Here is a 24,609-nt window from a genome sequence, read left to right as displayed (position 1 = left end):
CTACTTAGAACTTGAAGTTGGTACCCCAAACCACGACCTCCCCATTTCAACCTGCCCTAGGTCAGTCCCAGCCAGGGCTCCTGGAACCAACTTTCCCTGACTCCCTGAGCCCTCAGGGGAGAGGGGCGTCCCCGGTGAGGATCACTTTCAGGAGGGCAGGTCCTCAGAGCTGTGCTGGAGAAGGACAGGGGGGAGGGGGGCAGGGCAGAACCCAGAGGCCATTCTGGGGGCGGGTGAGCTGGGAGGGAAGTGGGGGGCAGGCCTCTTGGGATTCCTGATGACACCTGAATGGAATAAAAAGGAAAGAATCTAGGAAATGGAACTCACGTCTTACCATTTGTGCTGTTTGTTTACTTTTTATTTTGATTTTTTTGCATTTCCGCTTAGCTTGGATAATGAAACTAGACTGGTCAGTTTCATTCCAGTTTCTATACAAATCAGTTTTCCTTCCTGGTTTTCTGACACTTGTCGTTGTGTATTGGTTCTGAGCCCTGCAGGGAGTGTTGGGAAGCAGGCACACTCCATCCCTCCTGTTTTTCTGGAATTCAGAGCCAAAATAAACAGTATCACGGATACTGAATTTTGTTTTAAAAAAGAAAACTTAGGGGGATTGGAAAATGGGGGTCCAAATCCAGGCGACTGTCCCCTGTCTGGGCCAGACAGGGGCCTCCGCACTTCTCGCTGCTTTCTCCTCTTCTCTCCGTGTTTTTGTGGAGCACGGTTGGTGCGTGACTCTTGGGGACTGGTTCAGGGGATGATGACAGAACAAGACTCTTTCCAGCCCTGTGCACATACCAGTGGCATGCCTCCCTCTCCCATCAAGCTCATCCCCCCCCCACCTGCCCCACCCCATGTCCAGGTGGTGCTCCCATCCCATCCCCATCTGCCTGCTCATCGTCTCCACATCTCCACCCCACCCCTCATGAGGCCGGAGACCCTCCCCCCCTTCCAGTGCCCGGGGCACACGCTCATCCTTCATCCTCCCCCTCCCCCGGGTGAGGGCAGCACACATGGCATTATCCCCAGGCTACCAAAAGGAGAAACTGAGGCCCGGGAGGTGGGTGGGAAAACGGGGAGGCAGAGCCCCAACCTCTCTGTCACCCCAGATATAGCCCGTGGGCTCTCCTCTCTGCCCGTCTCACCTCTGCTCTTCTCCAGCCCTGGGCACAGACCTTCCCACAGTCACAGTGGGTGACTTGGGGGAGGGCTGAGAAAGCTATGACCTGCCACTCCTTCTCATCTGGCCCTTGGGCCCCGGAATCTCAGAGGGCCCATCCCTGTTTCAGTGGGAACCTACCCACTACCAGCCAGCTCCCCACATGGAGTCAGAACCCCCCCTCGTGGTTGAGAGGTTTATGCAGCCCGAACCCCGCTACCTGGTCCTGAGCGCAGGGTAGCAAGGCTGTAGGCCCACCCCCAGAATCGTCCCCAGGGAAGCCCCAGGCTCCTGGACGTGGCTCATTCTTAACAAGCAGGAGTAAGGAGAGTCCAGGAGCCTGCTAGAAAGATCTAGTACCCAAAGAACAGTATGGGGTGCCCATCCCCCACTGCCCTCTTTTGCTCAGCCAGTGGGGAAGACGCTTCCCCAGGGCAGGAAGATTAGGACCATATTACACAACTCCAGGGGGCACATTCGTGTTAGAGACCGTACCCATGGTGCCACCTGGAGCTGTACAACTCAGTGGCCATGAAAGATAGGAGACTACAGTCGGGTTAGTCCAGGCTGGGTGTGGGATCAGCAATGCAGGGATGTGCTTACTTGTTGTCATTGGTCTCCAAGAGCCATGGGACAGCATCCCTGCCTGTCAGCAGTGGGAATCAATTCCCCCTTTGCCCCTCCTGCCCCTGAACTACCCCACTCTCTCTCTCTCAAACACACACAAGAGCCGGGCTAATCTCAGACATTGGACACAAACCTATCTCTTTCCTATTCCTTTGAGGATTCTGAGAGTCATTTTGGCAACTTCCTGGGTCTTTATCCTCCATCCCCAAAGCTGCTACTGCTTTAATAATCACTTCTCCCCTCCAGCCCCCACCCCAAGTGGACATCAATCTCTGAGAGCTGAGGAAGGAGAGCTGAGCCTGACTGGAGCTGGTTGGGAAGCCTTAGCAATGACCTGCATTTTCCCGGGTGGGATGCTTAGACCAGAGAAGGATGTACTGACAAGGTGGTAGCCTCCTCCTCCTTGCCACCCTGTTCAACAGGATGAGTGTGCATCAAGTCCATTGTAACCCCCACCTCCCGCCACGTTCTCCAGACACGCTTCCCAGCCCTCCACAGCTACGCACTGGCCAGGCATTCCTACACATCTACTACCAGCCCTGCAAGGACCAGCCTCCTGCCTCCCCTGCGGGAGACGCCATTGAGGCCCAGAGAAACTCCAGCTGCCTGCCCACCAACCACTCCCAGTCCCTCAGGCTAGACTGGGGGCAACAGGAGTTCTGCGAGTGTCTATCACAGCCAACGGCAACCATCCCCTATAAGCTCAAGGGGTTGCTGATGGTTGGTATACACAAGAATGCTCAGAGGTCGAGTACACTCCCCTCTTGAGGAGGTTTACTGATTCATGTGGAACACCTGACCTATTATTGAGGGAACACTGGCGATGGAGTTACCTAATTTCCCAATAAGGAAGAGGCAGCCCAAACCCATCTTTGAGCAGGGGAATGGGGGTGGGATGGTCAGTCTGGCCCTGTCTTTAAGCCTCCCTTAGGTATCTAGCCTTGCCGGGGTTCAGAAGATAGTACAGGGCTGGGCATGTCTCCCAGAAACCTGCAGGACAGGGACTCACTTGAGAATAGAGTGGCAGCCAGAGAGAAGACCGTGCACGGGGGGTGGGGGGGGGGAGAGACAAAAACAGGGAGCATGGATGGTGCTCTGCAGCTGCAGAGGACCCAACAGGGGAGGACGCACTCCCACCAGAGCCAGACAGTGATGGAGGAGCAGGTCACGGGGAAAGGACAGGCGGCCCAGGCAGCCAGGAGACCCCTGAGTGGAAGAGGTTTCAGGGCCCTCAGGGAGCCTGCTTTGGCCCTGCCCCGCAATTGTGGTTCTTGCCACGTGAGGGCAGATGCCTCACACCTGGCCCCGGCAGGCCAGCTTTGAGACGCTGTAAATTCCGGCTCCTCTCCACCTCACCTGTTCCCCACTAAGCTTTTTTTCCCCCATGTGTATTGCTTCAGGGCAGCCTTCCCCAAACCATGTTCACAAGGGTTCCTCAAAAAACATCTTCCATGGTCAAATAAATTTGGGACATACTGGAATATTTAGCTCTTTCCTTCTACAAAACTTTTCCTGGCCTTTCATATGCCAGCGCACATTGCAGCTCTACAAGGAAACCTGGGGATGGATTTCTTAAATTTATTTGGCCACAGAACCCTCTTTGAGAGAACAGATGGAACATCTCCAAGGTCCCTTTTGTCACGGGCATACAGTCTAGAAACAGCATTCCGGAGGTCTTCCTTTGAGCTTTCTGGGGGCTGTTTCGTGGATGAGAAAACCTGCCCAGGGTCCTGGAGAGAAGCCGTTGGTAGAGTCTGGAAGGAGTGGCTTCCCAGAACTTGGTCTTCTGGAAGGCTCCCAGCACCCTGCCTGCCTGCCTGCCTGGCTCCAAAGGGCTACCGTTCCAGCTTCACGGGGTCCCAGGCAGGTCAGAAGGGAAGTCTCACTGGCCACAGGACAATTAGGCATGAGGTTCCCAATCTCCCCACCCACTTTCCCTAAATCATCCTCCTCTCCACCCCACCCCTGCCCCCCACCACCCACGGAGCAACATCTATGAGAGAGATTTGGAAGATTTGAGCCCTCCCCCCAGCCCTGACTCCAGCCCCTGCAGCGATGAGTGTGCCCCAGTGCCCGACTTGGTTTTCTCATTCATCACTGTGCACTTTGATTTCTAACCTGAGCCTCGCGGATGATGCCAGTTTGTTCTGTGATTTTTCCCCTTTTCCTTCTCCAGATGTCCAAACGGATTCTTCGGACAGAGATGTTTGGAGAAACTGCCTTTGCGATTGTACATGCCAGATCCTAAGCAAAGTATGTTTGAAGATACAAACACAAGTCCCCGCTCCTTAGAAAGCTTCCGGGTGCAGTCCCCCCCAACGTAGGGCCTAGGGCCAGGGGTGTTGGTTGTTTTGATCTTTGGCTGTTTTGTTTTTCTTTTTTGTATTTTGGTTTGTTAGTTCTTTTGTTTTGTTTTGTTTTGCTTTGTTTTTCATTTTTGGCCTAATCCTTGGGTTGCAAGTTCAGGGCTGCAGGTAAGGGGCAGAGTGGCGAGGCCAGTACAAAGCGCTAACGGTGGCAAGGAACCCAGCCGGCATCGGCAGGAGCCCGTGCCGGGGTGTTGCCGTGCCTGTGGCTCGCTATCCTGGCTCTCTCTTTCTGGTTTTCTTTCTTTTGGTAGGTGTCCTGTGGGATACACCGGGGACAGGTGTCAGCAGTTCGCAATGGTCAACTTCTCCAGTATGTCTCTTTCTTCTATTTCTTTCCTTCCCTGGTGACTGACAATCTCCCGAGCGGGAGGGCTGGGGCCTTGCTTAGCGAGACTTAGAAGGGGCCGGGGGAGCGGGGGAGTGGTGGTTGTCCTGGGCTCGGCCCTCAGGGCTCACTGGAAGCCTGTCTGGAGGAGACGGATATGCCCCCTGCCACCCCCACCCCACCCCACCTGCCTCTTCCTCTTTGCGGGGCGCTGGGCGCAGTGATACCTCGTCCTCTGTGCAGGCGGCTGCAGCCGCGCTCCGGGCAGCAGCGGGGAGAAGCCTGAGCAGGGCCCTCACCTGCCTTTTAAGGCCTGTCTGGGGAGGCCACGTGCTGATGGGGCCAGGCAGCGAGTGTATGCAACGTGTGGGCCGGTGTGTTTGAGAGAGAAACAAGTTCTCGGAGAGCCTGTCTCCGGGTCTGGCCAGAGTTTGTTTGGTTTTGATTTGGGGTGATGGGGGAGAGTGGGGAAGGAGGGGTGGAGGGAGAACAAGCCCCAGGGCAGTGGTTTCCATGGAGGCCAGAGACCAGAGGCCTTTCTGTGGCTCCAGGATAGGGCGGGAGGGGGGGTTTGCTGCCTGCTACGAGATAGAGGGAATGAGGACTCAAGGGATAATGGGTGAGTCTCTCTAGGCCCTCTCTGGTCTCAGTCCCCATCCAGAACTTCATTCCCTTCCTTTCTTCTACTTGTGAGGCTGAAGCTTTCTGGTTTGCACAGTGAGCTGGAAAAAAAAACGTGAGCCCTGCCGCAGAAAGAGGAGAAAGTAATTGTGGAATGTTTTGAGGCTGGGAGCAATTTCTTCAAGTGCCACCAGGTGGAGGTGGAGCAGAGCAGAACCAGGCCAGCTGCGGCGGGGGGGGGGGGGGGGTGCGCAACACGTGGGGCCCACGGTCTGTTGGAGGCCCCGCCCAGGCAGCCACCCTCCAGAACACTCCAGGCTCCTGCTCGGCCCACCCCCACCTCCTCCTCTCCAAGGAGGACAGCTGGGTCCTATGCAGAATGAGGAACCAAAGTGGCAGTGCCTGGACACAGAGAGAGGGAGCTCCAGAAGAGCCAAGAGCAGAATGCGGGGGGAGGGGCGCGTTTAGGTGGCCCTTGGGAGGGGAGGGGTTTGCGGGTTTGGGTCTCAGGGTGGAGTGAATGAGTCTTCCCAGTCCTCCTTAGGCCACAGCACAAAAGCCTAGAAATCTTCACCTCCTTCTCCCTGCTAGAGCCCAGAAGCCAAGACTTGAGGAGGAAAGTAGAGGCCCCAGGGAGGTGGGGGCTGGGCAGCCCAGATGGTCAACTGTCTTGGCGGGAGTGTGGGAGGCAGCACTCTCCCCAGGCCCCTCCGATTGGAGGCCAGGGAGGAAGGCTGTGGGGCTAAGAGCAGAGCTGTGGGCAGGGCATGTGGTCTAACAGAATTCTTCAGAGTCCAGGCTCCAGGAAGAATTGCAGAGTCAGATCCAGCCCCACTGGAGGGCCAGAGGTCAGGAGGGGCCTCAGGAGGGAAGAGAGCAGCCAGGCTGAGGCTAAGGAGAAGGGTAGAGAGGCAGTGGAGGGCCTGATTCCTTTGCACCCTCAGTCCCAGAGCCTCCCTGGCTTACGGGACTGTTCTGGACAGGGAGTCCCAGCCCATCGTGAATCAGAGGAGCAGAGCCTCCAGAACTCGGCCACTGGCCAAGCTTCTCTGCCAGCTGGGCTGCTTCAACTTTCGGCTCAGAGCTGCTCAGAGGGGCAGCAGAGCCCCGGGAGCCCAGAAAAAGCCTAGAAATGCTGCCACAGGCCTTTCTGCCTAGTGTTATCAGCTTCCTTGCTGTTACCTTTTCGGGAGGATTTACATTCTTCACACACTTGGCCAAGAGCACTTCGTGTATTGTTCTATCAGATACTTATTGCAAAGGCAGTAGAAAATGCTAGCTGAAGTGTTCGGGCTTTGGATTCGGACAGATCTGAATGAAGATGCCAGCCAGCTGCTGAGCTTACCAGTTCTGGGGCCTCATTTAACCTCTCTGAATCTGTTTTCTCATCTGCAAAATGGGGACAGTAACATTTATGCCTCGAGGGTTGCCGTGAGGAAAAAGTGCAGTGATGTGTAGGAAGGGCTCAGCAGAGAGCCTGCTGCCGTGGTTGGAGGGCAGCTTAGCACCTCTCCCAGCTACAGCTGGTATGGGGTGGGGGGCGGGAGGGCCAGCACCAGTGCCCTGGAGGCTGGCTCCCAGTCCTGAGCAGTGTCTGACTTTTCCCCTCCACCTAGACAGCCTATAAACCAGATTACCTTTTGCAGTGGCCACGGAAACAGCGCCTGTGGCCACGACAGCACTTTGAAGCTTCTCCTCTTCCCCGACAGCCCCTCCGTTTCCCAAGAGTCAAACCCTGTGCATCTATATACCCCCCAAGTGAAAGAACACCCACACACCTACAGACACACACACACACACACACGAGCATATACTCGCACATGTGCAAACACGCATGTACTCACACGTACTCAGACACACAAGCACATGCCTGCACTCATGCAAAGCACATCTGCTCACCCCCGCACACACCTGTGCAAACGCATGAGCGCATGTTCTCATCAGGGGCCCGAATCATGGCCTCCTTGGCCAGGCCCCCATCACTGCGTGTCATTGGACACGGCCGGGATGATGACTTTGTTGTCTGGTAAACCTGGCATCAGGGAGTCCAGCATCAGGTTGCCATGGTCATTGGTCAGTACCCAGTAGAACCCGTCTGTGATTCAGTGGCCCTGCTCCATCCTGGCGGGGTGGCAGCCTATGAACATGCTGAGCTGGAAACATCTTTGACAGGAGCGGACTTAGCCACAGGCCCCTCAGACTCTATCCCCAGTGAGAGGGAAGCAGGGCTGCCTTCCTAGAGACTGGGCAAGCTCTCAGTGACCTCACCAGTCCTGTCGGCCACCACTGGTCCACCCCAAACAGGACTGGCCTTTGGCTGAAAGGGGAGGTCCCTTAGGAGGCCCAGATGCTGCTGCTGCTTGGTTCCCAGAGCAGGGAAGCAGAAGAAAACTCTTCAATGGCTTTCGGACCCCACCCGCTTCTCCATTGGTGGTCATTTTCCTCACAACGAGCAGTTGGGCCCAGAGACTCAATTGGCAGGAAGGGCACCGCCCTCCCTGCCGATGGCCCCCACGTTCTCCTTCCTCTAGAGGAGAGGAGAATGTCAGAACACAATCTCACCCCCTCCCTGGACCTCGCAAACTGACTGTGCCCGCGGGGAGGCCATACACCAGGCTCCTGTATGCACACCGAGCCTCCCGCCGTCCAGGCCGCTCGCCGCTTCCTCTCAATACGCGCAGCCCCTTTTGACAGATGAGGAAACAGAGACTAGACTCGCCCACGTGCACACAGCACAGTAGCGACAAAACTGAGACTTGGAGCCTGCACACAGGTGTTGATCACATGAGAATGGTAGGTGAGCTTTTCAGAAACACTGCTGAGATCTCTGGGCTCCCACCCAAGACGCTGATCCCATCGTCTGGGATGACTGTGAAGCCCAGCTGGGTGGCAGAGCTCCCAGAGATCCAATTTAACAGAGCCTGAGAGGTGGATAGGCCGAGAGCACTTGGAGATGCCGTGGGTCTGGGGCAGGGCTGATCCTTGGGCATAGCCCTTTGATCTAACCCCTCTAGGGTGTGGGTGCCCACTTCACAGGGCTCTGAAAGCACACATTTACAATAAGATCCCACTTCAGAAAGTGCAGTTGGCCCCCCATTTGATACACGTATTCCGCAGCTGAACCCACCTGGCTCTTCCTACAAGTTGCTGTTGGCTTTCCTAAGTAGTGAAATCAGTCTCAAACCCCAAGGCCTAGGCCCCATAGGCTTCTAGGGTGTTGGAGGTATGTGGAGAAGTGACCCGCTGCCTGAAGCCTCCTCCCCTCCCCATAAACTCAGGAGTCTCCAGGCCCGTGCTCCCAGTAGGTGGGCAGGCCAACCACGCCTTTGGAGGCAGGACACAGACAAGGGCCAGTCTGGGCCCCCCCTCCCCCGCCCCATGCCCTTGTTCTGAACAGAGAAAAGGGCCCCATGAATGAGCGCAGGGCTGAGCAGGCGGTCTCCAGGAGGGGCGTGAGAATGTGGAAGGCCTGGCACCGGAGCTGGGGGGAAAGCAGGACTCCTCGGACAGACATCCCACTCACCTTTCCGAGGTGTCCCCTGGGGACGTCTGCCAACTGACTTTTGCGCCTCTGCCTCCCCACCAGGTACTAACCCCACAGCTCATCTCTAAAGAACCTGCCCTGCCTGCTGATCCTAACATTTCCTCTCTCCAACCCCCTCAGGGCTCTCGGGGACTGGGTGCCAGGGCAGGGGCTCAGGAGGCCGGGAGGGGACACCACTAACCTGCTTTCACCTCACAGGCTGGCTGCTGGTGTCTGAAGAGTCCTGACCAACGTTTCTCTCTCTCTCTCTCTCTCTCTCTCTCTCTCTCTCTCTCTCCCCCCCCGCCCTCCCCCACCCTCCCTGCTCCATCTTTCTCTGTATCTTTCCCTCCATCCCTTCCCCTCTCTGACCCTCCTCTCTTCTGCCAGAGCACCTTGGATTTGAACTAAAGGGTACGGAGCTCTATGTATCAGTCAGTGCCATGCACAGCGCCCCTCTCCACAGCCTCTGACACCATGCGCACTGGACGTTAAGTCTCCTTTCCAAAACATGGAAAAGGGATGAGTCCAAAAATCTCCCCTGGCCCTACCGAGATGTCCTATCATAAACTACATTGATTTGGGGGAGACAAGAAGCTCAGAATAGCAGAGCACCCTGGGGTTCAGACTGTGCACCCAGGGTACAGCAGCACCCCCTGGCCTGAGGCCAGTCACTGGGAGGCCTCCCAGGGGAGCAGCCTCCAGAGCTGGTGTCCTGAAGCCACAGCATCCTGGCTTGGAGAGTTGTGCAGAGAGGCATCCTCTTCAGTTCGACTCTAATCCTCCTTCCCGTTCCCACTTCCATTTCCATTGCTTTTCCTTCTGCACTGCACTGGCAGCTGATCTCACCCATTTGTCGCTGCCCCCTGCCCTGTGTCTGTCTGCCGGGCTCTGCCATCCGCTTGAGGCTGTCACTCCCTCCATGATCTCTCTCCACAATGGCACGCGTGTTCTTCACCTGTGGGCAAGACAAGCGAGGGTCTAGGGTGGGCTGGCCTCTGGTGCTTGCCCTCCTGCTCCCCGGCTCAGAACCTGACCTCCCTCCCACTACTGTCCCTCGGGCCCCCGGGAGACACCTTGAGTGGGAAGGGACTTGGAGGGGTTGGTCTGTCCTCTCTCGGTGCTGGGAGGCTCCACCCTGGCCTCAAATGTCCAGACATGTTACAGCAGGAGAGAGGCAGGGACTCAGGAGTCGAGGCTTCGGTGGGGTCAGACCTCAGATGCGGTACAGAGCCTACAGTCCAAGGAGGCTTCTCAAGGCAGGACCGGAGAGGCCCTGGTTCCCTCACCGCCTTGCCCCTATCAGCTCTTCTCGGGAGATAGGGCTCAAAGTCTGTGAAGAGTGTGTCTATCTGCTGATGCTGACAGGTTGGGAGGAGAGGGGCCGAGTCTGCGTGGTGTGTGTGATCGTGGCAGGATGCGTGCGGTGAACCTGCCGGGGGGGGGTTGTGCTGTGGGGGGTGGATGTCACACACCTTGTTCGGCCCCCCAAACAGCATCCCATGCGGGATGCTGCGTGCATGAAGGCGCGCGGTGGGACATCTTTGTGTGAAGGCTGAGCGTCGTGCAGGTGCAACTGTGAGGGTAGGGAGGTGAGCGGCAGCATGTGCAGATATGTGTCTGTGTCTGTAATGGTGGTCTGGATGTCCACTCATGCACCAACTCAACAAACATCTACTGAACCCCAGAATTTGCCAGACTATGGCGATCTGGCACACAGAGTCCCTGCCCTCCTGGTGCTCAAATTCACAGGATGAGACAGACAACAAACAGGAAAGATATCAGGTGGTGGTAAGTGCCATACCAAAAATAAAAGAAGGTAATGGGAGGGTGCCTAGCGGGGGAGGGAGTGACCTTAGCTGAGTGGCCAGGAAAGGCTTATGCGATGAGCTAACATCTGGGTCAAAACCTGCTGGAAAGTAGGCAGCCCTGCCAACAAGTGGAGGAGAGTGTTTGAGGAGGGGGCGCGGCAAGTTAGGGACGGTGGGTGGAGTGGGCTTGCCTGATTCAGTGGACGGAGGGAATGGCAGCACCTCTGGACACAGCAGACACGGGGACTGGACCAATGATGAGATGTAAAGGCAAGGCTAGGACTGTAACCCAGGCCTCCGAGGCCATGGTGCGTGTGTGGGCTGGATTCGAATTGCAGGGGGAGGCCATTGTGGGTTTTCAGCAGAGGAGTAAATGATCTGCTGGCTTTGGGGGCAGAGGACAGACAGGGCTGGGAGACGGGCTGGGGAGGAGTGGAAGCAGAGAAGCCAGTCAGAAGGTGCCCCAGCTGTCCAGGTAAGAGGTGACATCATCCTGGACTGAGCTAGAAGTGGTGGAAGTGGTCAAATCCAGAATCTACTGGGGAGGCGGAGCTGAGAAGACTGGCTGAAGCGCCAGGTGTCAGAGCAGGTGCAGAGGAAGGAGTCATCGGCAGTGACTCCAAGGTCTGGGGCCTGAGCAACAGGAGAGGGGCTGCTGCCGCTGACGACATGGGAAGGGCAGGGAGCAGGTTTCAAAGAGGCTGGGGAATCAACACTTCTGCTTGGCCATGGCCCTTGGGTAGAGGAGTCTGGAGCTCAGGGAGAAATCAGGGCAGGAGATACAAATCTGAGAGTCACCTGCATACAGATGGTTTTAAACTCTGAGCTGCGTGAGATCATGAGAGAGGGCAGGTGGAGGAAAGAAAGAAGGCTGAGAGCCCCTTCTACTACCTTGCGGCCCACATGGAAGAGTAGGAAGCAGCAACTGAACAGGTCAGCCAGTGAGGGAGGCAGACACACAGGAGAGAGGGAGGAGTGGACCCAACAGGGGGAGTCAGCTGGGAGGGAAGCAAATGACCAGAGGACCTGGCGGTAGAAGGTTGTCAGTGACCAGGACCAGAGTGGTCTCAGAGCAGCGACAGGAGACCGATGCCCCATTGGAGAGGACTGGGGGGTGGGCAGGGATGAGAACTGGAGGCAGGACATGGACCACAGAGCCCAGAGATGGGGGTCCGGGGTGGAGGGCTGTTTAAGACCGCATGATCGTGTGTGTGCATGTGCTTCTCCGGACACGTGCGAGTGTACCTTTGTGGAGGCGGCTGTGTACAGATAGGCATAGTCCTAAACGTATGTGTGTCTGGAGGGTTTGTACTCCCAGTGTTTGCTGGTGGGTGTACGCAGGAGGTGCTGCAAGCCCAAGGACTCAGGGACATGTCCCGGGGCCCTACCTGGGTGCTGGGGTCTAGCCTCCATGTGCCCCTGTGGAGGGGCCAGCTGGCAGGTGCAGGGAGGGGCGGGGGGTGTCTAGGCTGCTGCTGTCACCTCTTTCCTTTTCTTCCTCCTGGTCTTCTCTGCTCTAGAAGGGCAGGAGTTGCCCCACCAAGAAGTGGGAGGTGGAGGGATAGCGGGTTATTTTTTGAGGGCTTTGAAGCCCAGCCTAGCTCAGCTCCTCAGAAAGGGGCTGCTCCTCGAGCACAAGAACCGTCCCAGGCACCAGGGGCTCTGCTGCCTCTTGGCTTCTCGAAAGCAAAAGGAAAGGCTGAAGTGGGCCAGGGCCACGTGCTGTCCAGGCCCAGGGACAAACCAAGGCCTTTCTCTCCACGCCCCACTCCATGGGCCTGGTCTGCTCCGTCCCTGTTCCTGGCACCCCTCCTGGGTCCAGCCTCTGATTCTGATGTCCTGTCACCAGCCCAGGACAAGCCACTCTCCAACTTCTTGGCAAAGCTGAAATGTCAAGCCAGGCCTTTGCCCGGGGTCTGTTCACTGCCATGAAGAACAGCCCTCCCCCACCCATCCAGGCTCTTTGAAGCCACTAGGCCATTGTGGAGTAGGGCAAGGTTGCTGGTCAAGCTGGGTTGCCCTCCCCTATGGCCTCTGAAACTTCACCTCCATCCCACCCACCCCCTTCCCCCTGCATTTGCCATTCACACACTCTGGGCAGGGTGTAAGGTTTGGGAAGGTGAATTCAGGGGTAGTCACTTGGGACCAGATCCATGAGTGGGTAGATTTCGGGGCAAGAGAAGGCAATCCAGGAGGGAGGGGCCAGCCGGGGAAGGAGGAGATACAAAGGAGCTGGGAGGCCCTGAGCTGGAGGGAGCCCGAAGCTTTGGGGGCAGAGGGGAGTGTGTCCTTGCATCACTGTCCCCACAGATCTGCCTCCTGCACTGCCCCCTCACACCCTCTTCCTCTGCCTCTGCAGAAGCCGAGGAGCTGTACCAGAAGAGGGTCCTGACTATCACCGGCATCTGCGTGGCTCTGCTGGTGGTGGGCATTGTCTGCGTGGTCGCCTACTGCAAGACCAAGTGAGCTCCAGACACTCAGGCCTGCGGGGGGCTGCTAGGGATGCGCCTCCAGGGTGGCTTTCATGAGGACAGTCTCTCTTCGCCCCCCACACACCCCCTCCCCACCCTCCTATGCCCTAACAGCCCCTTCAGGGGCCTCTGCAGCTGGTGCGGGGCCAAAGGGCTGGGCCAAGAAGCAGGAGCAGAGGGTAGAGGAGACAGGCCCCAGAGGAGTGAACAAGAATCAGCAAGAGCACAAGTGTTGGAAGAAGGCAGATCTGGGTTCGAATTCAGCTCTCCCATGTGCCCTCTCTATAGAGTAGGGATGATCCTAGTAGGTACCTCGGAGGGCACCGTGAAGGAGCATCTGCCCTGTCAAGTAGGCAGGAGCAGGGGCAGTGTTGGGGGTGAGGAAGCAGAGAGAGGAAGGCTACATTCCCAGGGGACAAAGAGACCTCGGGAGGCACTGTCTAGTCCCATCTGGGAGAGGTCTAGGCCAGAACACAGAGAAGATGGGGCCAGGTCCCCTCTGGGCAGAGGAAAGGTGAGGGCAGAACCTCGGGGCAAGGGAAGAAAGGTGCAGAAAGCGGGCTGCGCAGTTCCTAGAGAATAGTGCAAGCTGCCAGGCAAACGCCGGAAAGGGTCAGTCGTGTTTCTAGAGCATGAGCAGCCCAGACCAGTTGGAGCAAAGGCCTGGGGTCAAAAAAAGAGAGGGATGAGTCTAAGAAGACAGCTGGAACCCAGATGGTACCATAGGGCACTGAATCCCAAGCTAGGCAGCCTGCGTTTATCCTGTAAATGACAGGGAGCTCATGAAGGCTGTAGAGTGATGTAATACAGACAAAAATGATAGCTCTGTCCCATCCATTCTTATCTAGAAAGCAAGGGTCTGGGCATAACCACCATTTAGGGCACTGAGTCCCTCAGTCTTGACTCCTGCTACACCTGTCTATGGGATCTAAGGCCCTGCCAGCCTTGGGAGTTAAGGCCCAAGGAGCCCAGAGGAGACTGGGCCCAAGAAGGAAAATTGAGGTCAAGAACTGGAGGGAAAGCAAAACCCTATTCTAACCTCCAGTGCATTTATCCGTTTCTTGAACAAACTTTCATTCGATGCCTGCTGGATACCAGGCCCTCCGCCAGGCGCATGGTCAGGGCTCTAAGCAATATGTCCAGTGTGACGGGATATGTCGCAGGGGGGCCGAACCTCAGGTGGAGGGCAAGAAGGGTTTCCCTGAGGAGGGACCTTTTAGGCTGAGCCTGGGGGGAGAGCAGGCATTGGCAGGTGAAGAGGCTGAGTGCATCCCAGGGGTTGTAAGAGTATGTGCAGAGCTGCCGAGACCAGAGAAGGCCGGCATAGGGGAGGATCAGAAGGAAGCCCTCCAAGGACACGGCAAGCTGGGGTGTGGAGAGGGCCGTGAGAGAGGGCCCATGAAGGGCGTTCAGCAGGGGACTGACGTGACTAGACTTGATCATTACAGAACAAACGTATTAGGCACCTAATTTGGCCAAAGTAAAGTAGTCCCACGAGCCCCTGACCACAGCTTTGTTTTGTTTGATGGTCCTCGTTGCACTTTCCTGAAAGTACCTTGCTCATTAATTTATGTGTTTATTAATCTGCCTCCCCTACTGGCCTTCGAGCTCCCTGAGGGTAGGGATTGTGTCCGTCTCCTTCTCTGTTCCAACACAGCATCAGGCACATAGTAAAAACCCAAGAAATAGTGAGTGAATGAGTGAATGGACTAGTGCTTGAGTATTTCATCAGCTCTTAATTCTCAGTGGACTTTGCAATGGGTAAGTGGTCGCCCTCTGTAAGATGAGCAAAGCACAACATGGTGAGTGTAAGTAACTGGCCCAGGATTACATAGCTAGGAAGTAGTGGAGTTCTAGTCTCTCAGCAGAGCCAAAGTGCAGAAGCGCTCTGCTCCAGTCCTGCCAAATTCAAGCTGGTGGTGACAGTGGAGGTGGCAGGTGGGTGGCGTCCTGGCTGAGAGCAGTAGCAGGAGACTGCCCCCCGGCAGGGGGGGGGGCGCACATCGGCATCAGGGCCAGAGGTTAGAAGAGTTCCCCTGCAGGGACAGCGCGGGAATTTCATACACAGCGTGGGGTACATGCCAGGCTAACACACCCTTCTCCTGTGCAGAAAACAGCGGAAGCAGATGCACAACCACCTCCGGCAGAACATGTGCCCAGCCCACCAGAACCGGAGCTTGGCCAATGGGCCCAGCCACCCCCGGCTGGACCCCGAGGAAATCCAGATGGCAGATGTGAGTGGTCTTCCCAGAACCCCACTGGAGCCCTCACTGGATGGCCGGCCTTGTCATGCCCCGTGCCGGGCCAGACCAGGGCAGCAGCCGGCCCACACCATGCTCAGCCTTGCCTGCTAGCCTAGCCTCACCAGGATGGCTGGCCTTGCTTTGCCCACTTCCTGAAGGGGTTGATTTGCTGGGGCCATCGCTGCCCTAACACTTATCCAGCAGACCACTCCCCAACCTGAAGCTTAGCGCGTGGCTGCCCCATCCCCACCAGGAAGGAGGGCCCACTCGGTGACCCGTCACTAACTCCTGCCACACTGTGTCTGTTGCAGTACATCTCCAAGAACGTGCCAGCCACGGACCATGTCATCCGGAGGGAAACCGAGACCACCTTCTCTGGGAGCCACTCCTGCTCTCCTTCTCACCACTGTTCCACAGCCACACCCACCTCCAGCCACAGGTGGGCACCAGCCAGGCGCATGTCTACCTGGAGACACACAGAGAACCCCCCAGCCAGGCTCGCCTCTGTATTGAGGGTCCCCCTGAGTCAGAGGAGGGAGGTGGAGAGCTTTAGACCAGAACCCACCACTAGACGTTCATCCAGATCCTCAGCAGCCCAGATTCCCTTTCCCAGTCTAAACCAACCACAGAGGGACGACAGCATCCCTGTGCTCTCACCTGACATTTAGTTTTGGCACCACGTTATCTGGCATAAAGTGCCTCCTCATTCAAACACCCACACCTATTTGATGCCCTTTCCTGAGTTTGCCCATATGAACCTAGTCCACCTTAGCTTCCTTTTCTTTAGAGTGGGGAGGTCTGTCTGGCCAAGGACAAAGGTTCACAGAGCTCAAGAAATAACATGGTTGACCCCCTTCTTCCCTGGGGAGCGGTATGGACTAGGCAGGGCCCCCAGGTATTGGCCCCTGGGGCTGCGCTCCTGACATAGGTGGCTAAGGACCATGGGAGTGGAAGGGTCCCAGACAGGGGGCCCAGGGCCAAGGCTTGGGGGAAAGAAGGTTGCACGGAGGAAAAGAAGAGACTCGTGCACATGGCAGCTCACCCATCCACAGGACACTCAGCCCTCCTTCTCCCTAGATCATGATATGACACGCTGGCTCAGAGTGGAGAAGGGCAGTACTCTGAGGGTGCCTGAAATGAAATGAAGAACCTGGGAGGGGGTGGGCCTGGGACCACACCTGCTGGGCTGTCCCGCCCCTTCCTGATCCCTCACCTCTCCCCCACCCGCCTTCTGCAGGCATGAGAGCCACACATGGAGCCTGGAACGTTCTGAAAGCCTGACCTCTGACTCGCAGTCAGGCATCATGCTGTCATCAGTGGGTACCAGCAAGTGCAACAGCCCGGCGTGCGTGGAGGCCCGGGCGCGGCGGGCAGCAGCCTACAACCTGGAGGAGCGGCGCAGGGCTGCCGTGCCACCTTACCACGACTCCGTAGACTCCCTGCGTGACTCCCCACACAGCGAGAGGTCAGTTCCTGCCTCGTGCCCTCTGCCCCACCTTGGCCAGAGAACGGGCACCGCTGACCCAGGGCTGACCCTTAGGGCACCTCAGAGACACCCCAAAGACTCTCCTGTCCATATTTCTGATTGGCCAGCAAGGTCCCCGAGAGGTTCAATGATCTGCTCAGGGTCATCAGCATGTTCACGACAGACTGGGATTGCAGCTAAGCCAATGGACCCTGGTGTGGAGTGACCATCTAATTTAATTGTCCTACTAGGACACTTTCCAAAATAGAAGGGGATGTTAATAATTGCACTAGAACATCAGGAACAAATGGGGGCTGTTCCGGACGAACCAGACCATATGGTAGGCCTACCCTGGTGTCACCCAGAGGCCCCATGGCCCAGCGGGAACAGAAAGACACCAAGATCGAGCAGATTGGAGGGTGGGAGGGGAGGCTGTCTGCAAGGAGACTGACCAGTGCAGGCTGGGCATGAGCCAAGAATGACTGCAGGCCCTGGCAGCATCAGCAACAAGGCCCACGGATCAAGACACCATTGAGTTTCCGAGCAATGGATGGAGTGAGAACCAGGAAACTCCCCTTCTCCCCGCCAGGAGTCACAGGAGGCCAGTCCATCACCTTGCTCAGCCCTCTGGTGGCCCTTAGCAAGTGGGGTCTGTGGGAGGAGAGCAGAGGAAAGTGCATAGTACTGGGAACTCCAGGCTGGAGCAGAGGGACAGGAAATGTTCTCCTGCTCTAACTTAGCCTACTCATGCCAGCCCTTGCTGAGCAGGCCTGCCTGGGGACCCAGAGATGGCCCACCTGGTTCTTGCTCCCCCAAGGAGCTCCGAGCCACAGACACAAACCACTGAAGCTCACAGTCGCCTAAGGAACGTGCTAAGGACAGGCCATCTTACCAGGGCAGAGACCCAGTCTGACTCCAGGCTCTAGGAAGCAACCAGGTTTTCCAAGACCAACCTTTCAAAGCCCAACTCCACCACCTGTGTGATTTAAAGCAGATTGATCACCCCTGTGCCTTGTTTCCTCAGCTGTAAATCATGAAAAACCACCTGTCGCACGTGGTTCTCATGAAGGCCATCAGAGATCATATGCACGAAGATCTCTGCCTCCTACCCAGCTATGCTAGGTTTAGCTGTTGTTTTCAGTAGTAATAGGACTCCTTAATGGTTGGGAGGTAGAGAGACAGGGAGAGCACTCCAAGCAAGGGGAGCATCCTGAGCTGTTCCAGCAGAGGCATTTCAGAATATGGCTAGTGAGTGAGGTGCCCGGAGCAGGGTGAGCTGTAGGGAGAGTGGAGTCTGAACAAAGTAGGCTGGGGTCAGGGAGACGGCTGATGGCCCTGGATGGGTAAGCAGAAGGGCGTCCTTAAGCAAAACAGTGACGTTAAAAGATTGCTCTGGAAAGTGCATACAGTAGAAGAGAGGCCCTGGAGTGGGGTAATGACCAGAGCAAACAACTTGGCCCAGGATGGGGTAGAGCAGGGCACAGGGGGTGTTCCAGGAGACGGGGAATGGTGGCTAATTGGATGTGCACGTGGGAGAGGGAAGAGAGGGAAGGCAGGAGATTCAGAAAGAGAGTAGGAGGGACTCTCGAGAGTACTGAAGTGTAAGTCCTGGTTCCGGCCTGACATCCGTTCAAATCCCAACTCTACCACTTCCTGGTAGTGTGAACCCTGAACAAGCCACTTAAATGTTCTGAGTCTCAGTTTTCTCAGGTGTAGTATGGGACTAACATAAAGGTCTTAGAGAATCACTGTTATTAGATGAGATAGTACATGTAAAATGCCCCAGGCTGAGCCTGACCCAAAGTAACTATTCAGAAACCTGGCGACTGTGAGCATCCCCCACACCAAAGGATCATTCATGGAGGATAATCAGACAGGCACTGGCATTCCATTTGATACATCTATGGAATCATCCCAACGACGCCATGGAATGAGCACTGTGGTTATCCCCGCTGAATAGATAAGGCCACTGAGCCCGGGAGAGGTTAAGGAAATTGTTTAAGGTCAGTGGGGAGTGCCACCATGATTCCTGCACACGGCATCCCAGGCGAGACCGCTACTCTCCGTCGGGATCCACCCCTTCACCCCACCCCTTAGCCCCCCGCCCACGCCTCTGCCTCTCCCCGCAGGTACGTGTCGGCACTGACCACGCCCGCGCGCCTCTCTCCCGTGGACTTCCACTACTCGCTGGCCACGCAGGTGCCGACTTTTGAGATCACGTCCCCCAACTCGGCGCACGCAGTGTCGCTGCCGCCGGCCGCGCCCATCAACTACCGCCTGGCGGAGCAGCAGCCGCTACTGCGGCAGCCGGCGCCCCCCGGCCCGGGGCCCGGGCCCGGCGCGGACATGCAGCGCAGCTACGACAGTTACTACTACCCCGCGGGGGGCCCGGGGCCGCGGCGCGGGGCCTGCGCGCTGGGCGGCAGCCTGGGCAGCCTGCCCGCCAGCCCCTTCCGCATCCCCGAGGACGACGAGTACGAGACCACGCAGGAGTGCGCGCCCCCGCCCCCATCGCGGCCGCGCGCCCGCGGCGCGTCCCGCAGGACGTCGGCGGGGCCCCGGCGCTGGCGCCGCTCGCGCCTCAACGGGCTGGCGGCGCAGCGCGCACGCGCGGCGCGGGACTCGCTGTCGCTGAGCAGCGGCTCGGGTGGCGGCTCGGGTGGCGGCTCGGCCTCTGCCTCGGACGACGACGCGGACGGGGCGCTGGCGGCCGAGAGCACGCCTTTCCTCGGCCTGCGTGCGGCGCACGATGCGCTGCGCTCGGACTCGCCGCCGCTGTGCCCGGCGGCCGACAGCAGGACTTACTACTCCCTGGACAGCCACAGCACGCGGGCCAGCAGCAGACACAGCCGCGGGCCGCCCCCGCGGGGCAAGCAAGACTCGGCGCCCCTCTAGGGGCCCCCGCCGCCCGCCGCCCCCTCCGCCTCGCCTGCCCCACTGTCTTTAAGGAGGACAGAGACCACCGCCTGGAGAGAGAAAGGAGGAAAAAAATAAAAATATTTTTATTTTCTATAAAAGGAAAAAGGTATAACAAAATGTTTTATTTTCATTTTAGCAAAAATTGTCTTATAATACTAGCTAACGGCAAAGACGTTTTTATAGGGAAACTATTTATATGTAACATCCTGATTTACAGCTTCGGAAAAAAAAAGAAACAACAAAAAAAAGAGATGGGCCAATTTTTTGACTCTTTAATAGAAACCTATATTGTGGTGCCTTTTGCTGTACGCTAATCTGGAGCTCCTGGAGAGAAGTCGGGTTGTGGGGTGGGGTGGGGGTGAGGGGAATGTAGGATCCCAAGCTGGCAGGGGTGAGAGGGAGCCGGCAAAGAAGGGGCTGCTGGGTGCTGGTGGGGGCAGGGAGGGGATTGGCCCTGAGGAAGGAAGTGAGGACAGGAGGAGCTTTGCCCCCAGGCAGGATCTTGAGTCCCCGACCCCCCACACCCCCCACACCCCCACACCCCCCACCCCCCGCCGCTGAAGAGAAGGCAGGGATCCTAGGCTTGGAGCTAGAGTCGGGATCGGGTAACATTCAGGGGGAGACTTAAGGCCCAGCGACAGCAACCAGAATGGGGAGGGGGCCTCCCCACTCCTTACAGCTGCTAAGGGAGGGGGCACTGAGAAAGAGGTCTTCCCAACAGTCCTGGCCCCAGGGAGGGGGCAGCTCTACCAGGGCCCCAAAGTTCCGGCTCCTCCTCCCCTGTGGCCTCCAGGATGCCCTTCCGTCCTCTGCAGCACCTTCGTTTACAGGTTGTCTTTTCTATTTTATGCCTGCATGTCCTTTGCATTTCAGATTCTTTAGATTGGATGCATGGTCACGCTGGGACCGAGAAGAGCCACTCCACAGTGTATTTGATTCCCCTTTTAGCAATAAAGTAACACCATTTCTTCCAGACCCCAAGCCACCTATGACTTCCACTCCCTCTCCAGCCCTGTCCTCCCCACCCCCGCAAAACTGGGTCCACTGCTAATTTGTCAAAAAGGTAATTGTTTAAAAGAAAACACCGAACAAACAAATGGGAACCCTGCCCTGAAATGTCCAAACACCTGACTGTTGACACTTGAACATTTTTATATTATAAATAAAATCAGAAATAACTCATGTTTGATTGTGTGTGCCTAGCCCCCAGGTGAGGAGAGAAGACAGAGAAGGAGGACCTGGGTGGAGATGGATGGATGCTGGTGTGGAGATTGGAGAGGGCCAGGGTAGTCCCAGGGAGGAAGAGACCGTCCCTCTCATCTCCCTGACTTCAGCTCCTAGGACAGGCTGCATCCCTCCTCCCTTTTCCAAGAATATTCACAAGGTTCCCCCCAGCGGCTGGGGAACCTGGCCAAGGGGCTGATGCATAGTACTCTGCTTTGAGCTCAGCCTCAGGACCCTGGCCCAGTTCCTGCCCTGGAGCTACTGGGGCTGCACTGAGACAGCAATTTCCCACCTACGTGGGTGAGGAGGGAAGGCTTGTGGGGTTGGCACTGGGGCAGCTGAGGCAAGATGACCCTTGGGGCCTCAGGCACTTCACAGGCAAAGCCCGGACATGCAAGATGGCATAATGGGTACCCTTGGCTGCCAGGAAGACCACAGCTGCTGCAGCTTGTAAACCCACAGGGTGTTGTGCTTTTCCCAACTTTATAGCCCCTCAGAGCCAGGGCCTGTCTAAACCTGCAGCCCTGATGAAGGCATGGAGAAGGCAGATGGAGGTCGAGGGTTAAGAAGCCTTTTCACTCGTTGATTTATTTGTTAAACCAGTGCCCAGGGGCAGGAACCCTTATGTTCCAGCCAGACACAAGGGAGTCTTCTCTCCAGAGGGCTCAGGTAGTTGAGCGCGCGCATGCGCAAATGCCCCCCAGAATGTGTGTGGTCAGTTTAGAGACCTACCAATGGGAGGGCCGGAGAGGCTTAAGGTTGAGAGGGGCTGAGTTCAGTTCCAGCTCTGCCCCTCTCTGGCGATGTGACTTTTCCTCAGCTATTAAGTGGTGATCCTGATACCTACCTCAAAGGGTTGCTGTGGCGATTATATATAAAGCACCCGGAACTGCTTCCGGCACAGGATGCCTAGTGATGGCTAATTTGATGATGGTGATGATGGCATCCTGTGCCTTGCATTCTTGAATCACACAGAGAATGGCAAAAACTAGATGAAAGGGAGGTGATGGGGAAAAGTAAAGAACTAAAGTCATTGTGTTCACTGTGGGGGTGCTGGAAAAAAAAGCACCTGTTACAAAGAAACAAAGGAAATAGTGAACTAAATGGTATATAAGCCTGCAAATCACTGATCTCTCCCAGGCCCCATCTGGTGATCTCATCCAAATCCCTTCCTGGCTCTTAGTTTGCTGTTGGCTTTAAAATTTTCTGACAGCCAATAATTCCTCTATGTGACTTCTGACCTCTTTGTGAACCCCCATAATTGTGGACGACCTCTTGGTGAACCCATTGGCCTTTTCACGACCCCTCAGTGTCAAATTGACCCTTCTGAGGGCTCTGAGTTGCTGTTACCATCTAAATTTTCAGTCAGAAACCACTCTATGACTCCAGTGAACCCACTGACCTCTATGTGAACCCCAGTAATTGTGACTGACCTCTTGGTGAACCCCCTGGCCTTTTCATGACCCCAGGTAATTGTATCAAATAATTTGGTAGCTTGCTTATCTGCTCTGGATTCTAAAACACCTACCAAGATACCAAGAGTCTATACGGTCAGAACCTAATGGAATTCGCCACCCATTCATTTCACAGGTGTGAATGGGACCTGGGAGAGGTGTGGCCAGAGAGGCTCATTTTCCACTCTGCCTCTCACATTTCTGCCTTGGCGTGTCTTTAGTCTGGCCCATCAGGAAGAGGTGTAGCCCTGTTAAGTGACTTGCCTACTACCACCTTGTCCCCCAGGACCACTTAGGACATTCAGGCGGCTTCCTGAGTCAGAGTCTTGTTCCCCACTCCAGTTCTGTCTTCTTCTCTCTGCCAGGTCAGTTTTGGCTTTCTCCCCAGTGCTCCCAGGGTCCCCATTGGTAATGGTGACTCCCTGTCCCCTCCCCACTAGACTGTGAGCCCCATGTGGGACAGGGAGCTGCTCGGTCCTTTTCTCACCACAGTATCCTCAACACCTAGCACAGTGTGCAGCACTGGTGACCTTCACTGAATGAGAAAAGAAACACTGTGGTCAAGGGTCAGCCCCCAGAAGTCCCTGCGCCCGTAGCCACTTCCCAGGACCACCAGGTGGCGCAAACCACTTATTGCATCTCACCTGTGGTCCTCCAGCCCCTGGATTTGGACAGTCCTGGAAAATGGGCATATTAGAGGCAGAAGTTGGGAGGAGGGGAATATGACGGTCCATTAGAATGCAGGAAAAAAAATATTAGAACTTTGATTTAGATTTATTTTCATCTCATCTTTTTAAATTTCTATTTTTGTGTATGTTTTATAATGTACATAATATTTTAGTACAGTAGTACATGTATATAATTTACAATAAATAATTATACAATTAAGAAAGTGAACTAAAGATTTTTTTACTGATGGGAGACATCACTAGCGCTCAGGGAAGCCTGTCTGCAGCAGACAGAAGCTTGCTTCTCTGCTTTCACTCACCCACCCTCATGAGGTGGAGGGTGGGAAGCTGACCCCAAAAATCCAAGACCTTAGAGCCAGCATGGAGAAAGTACAGAGAGCTCTTTTATGTTACATTGCTCTTTCAACTTCATTTAAATGAACATTTACCTCCCCCCAGCAAAACGAAGGGGCCGGATGGTTTGGGTGTAAAATACACTTCAGCTGATCCCAATTAAATCATCTGGATTTAAATCACTACATATTTCCACAGACTCATACGTCCCTTGCATCAAATGTGAGCGTGCTTGAACCGTTAGGTACTTAATAAGATAAGCCAACCTTGCCACTAACTAACTATATTACCACTGAGGTCAAATTGCTGCCCAAACTAATCTATTTTAAAAATATAAAGGATCTGCTCATCATAGCTCATTGAAGGCCCATCACCTCCACTGCCGGTCCGTCTGAGGAATTCAGGGTTTACGAGATACTAGTCTGTGATCATGTGGCAAATTTTTCTATCCTTCCCAGGCATGTCCTGAGCTAGCATTTCTGAGTCACTAGAAGAATGAAAGAAATATCAGCTTAAAAACCAATCAGCAACTTCTTACTCCACCTTTTCCCAAGATCAGGAATTAATGGCTTCCATAACCTTCCTCCACCAAACATCTTTGGGCTTGTTGACAAGTGGCTGTTTGCAAGGCAGAGTGTCTTTTATTCCCGGAGCAGTAAATCTGTACAAGAGGCCACCTCTGGAGCTCAGAGACCTGGCAGCACCAACATAAAGACCAAAATATAAACAGGGCCATGGTCCCATCCCACTCACACCCCAGAATGCCTGTGGGACGGTGGGGGGGGGGGTGGCGCACACACACACACACACACTGGCTATTTATTCCAAACACCAACTGTCAGAGCAGTGTGAGTCACAGGTCAGCCGGAAGAAGGGCAAAGGGGCTACGAGAAGGTCCGCACTGTCTCCACCTTCTCTCCCAGAGTGTCTGGGCCACCAACGGGCCAGAGAGCAGCCCTCCTTGCTAACAGGTGGAGTTCCAGAATAGGCTTTTCCTTCATCTTATTTCATCTTAATATCAATTCCAAAATCATCTTTCAAGGGGTCCCTTATTTATATATACAATTCTTGTATGTATACATTGTTGTCCGTATAAAAGAAAGCAGTAGTGGCCTCCAGAAATGGAAGGTGAGGTGGCCACACACGTGAGTAGACAGCCTGACATTGAGGGAGCAGGCCCGGGTCTGGGATTATTGCAAAGGGAGGCAGGAGAACGGGGCATGGTTCCAGAAGCTCCTGGGTAGAGGGAGAAGAGGATGGGGCTGGTGGTCCGCAGACCTGCAGCTAGTCAAGTCTGAGGAAGGAGGAGGAGAAGAGGTGGGGATCCAAGCTGACAGCTGGAGTCCAGACCCACCCTTGGGAACAAGGGACATGTGGGA

General features: G+C 55.8%; 1 protein-coding gene across 5 annotated transcripts in view; it reads left to right on the top strand.

The window, feature by feature from the left end:
- Positions 1-19,506, top strand: part of NRG2 (neuregulin 2) — a 179,726-nt gene extending 160,220 nt beyond the window's left edge. Inside the window, exons 5-11 of one of the 5 annotated variants that reach the window (XM_028103661.1) lie at positions 4,404-4,462; positions 9,012-9,035; positions 12,792-12,894; positions 15,014-15,137; positions 15,458-15,585; positions 16,384-16,611; positions 18,741-19,506. In XM_028103661.1, the coding sequence (XP_027959462.1) occupies positions 4,404-4,462; positions 9,012-9,035; positions 12,792-12,894; positions 15,014-15,137; positions 15,458-15,585; positions 16,384-16,611; positions 18,741-19,506 (1,432 nt within the window). Of the gene's footprint in view, positions 1-3,959; positions 4,037-4,403; positions 4,463-9,011; positions 9,036-12,791; positions 12,895-15,013; positions 15,138-15,457; positions 15,586-16,383; positions 16,612-18,740 lie in introns of all 5 variants that reach the window. The other 4 variants (XM_028103662.1, XM_028103664.1, XM_028103663.1 and 1 more) reach the window with 4 other exon arrangements.
- The last annotated feature ends 5,103 nt before the right edge of the window (positions 19,507-24,609 follow it).

This window comes from Eumetopias jubatus, unplaced genomic scaffold, assembly GCF_037043125.1.
Source record: "Eumetopias jubatus isolate StellerSeaLion01/CBP00866 unplaced genomic scaffold, mEumJub1_p1.0 scaffold_5, whole genome shotgun sequence".
Lineage (NCBI taxonomy): Eukaryota > Metazoa > Chordata > Mammalia > Carnivora > Otariidae > Eumetopias > Eumetopias jubatus.
Note: the sequence above shows the minus strand (reverse complement) of the source record. Positions and strands in the feature narration are given on the sequence as shown.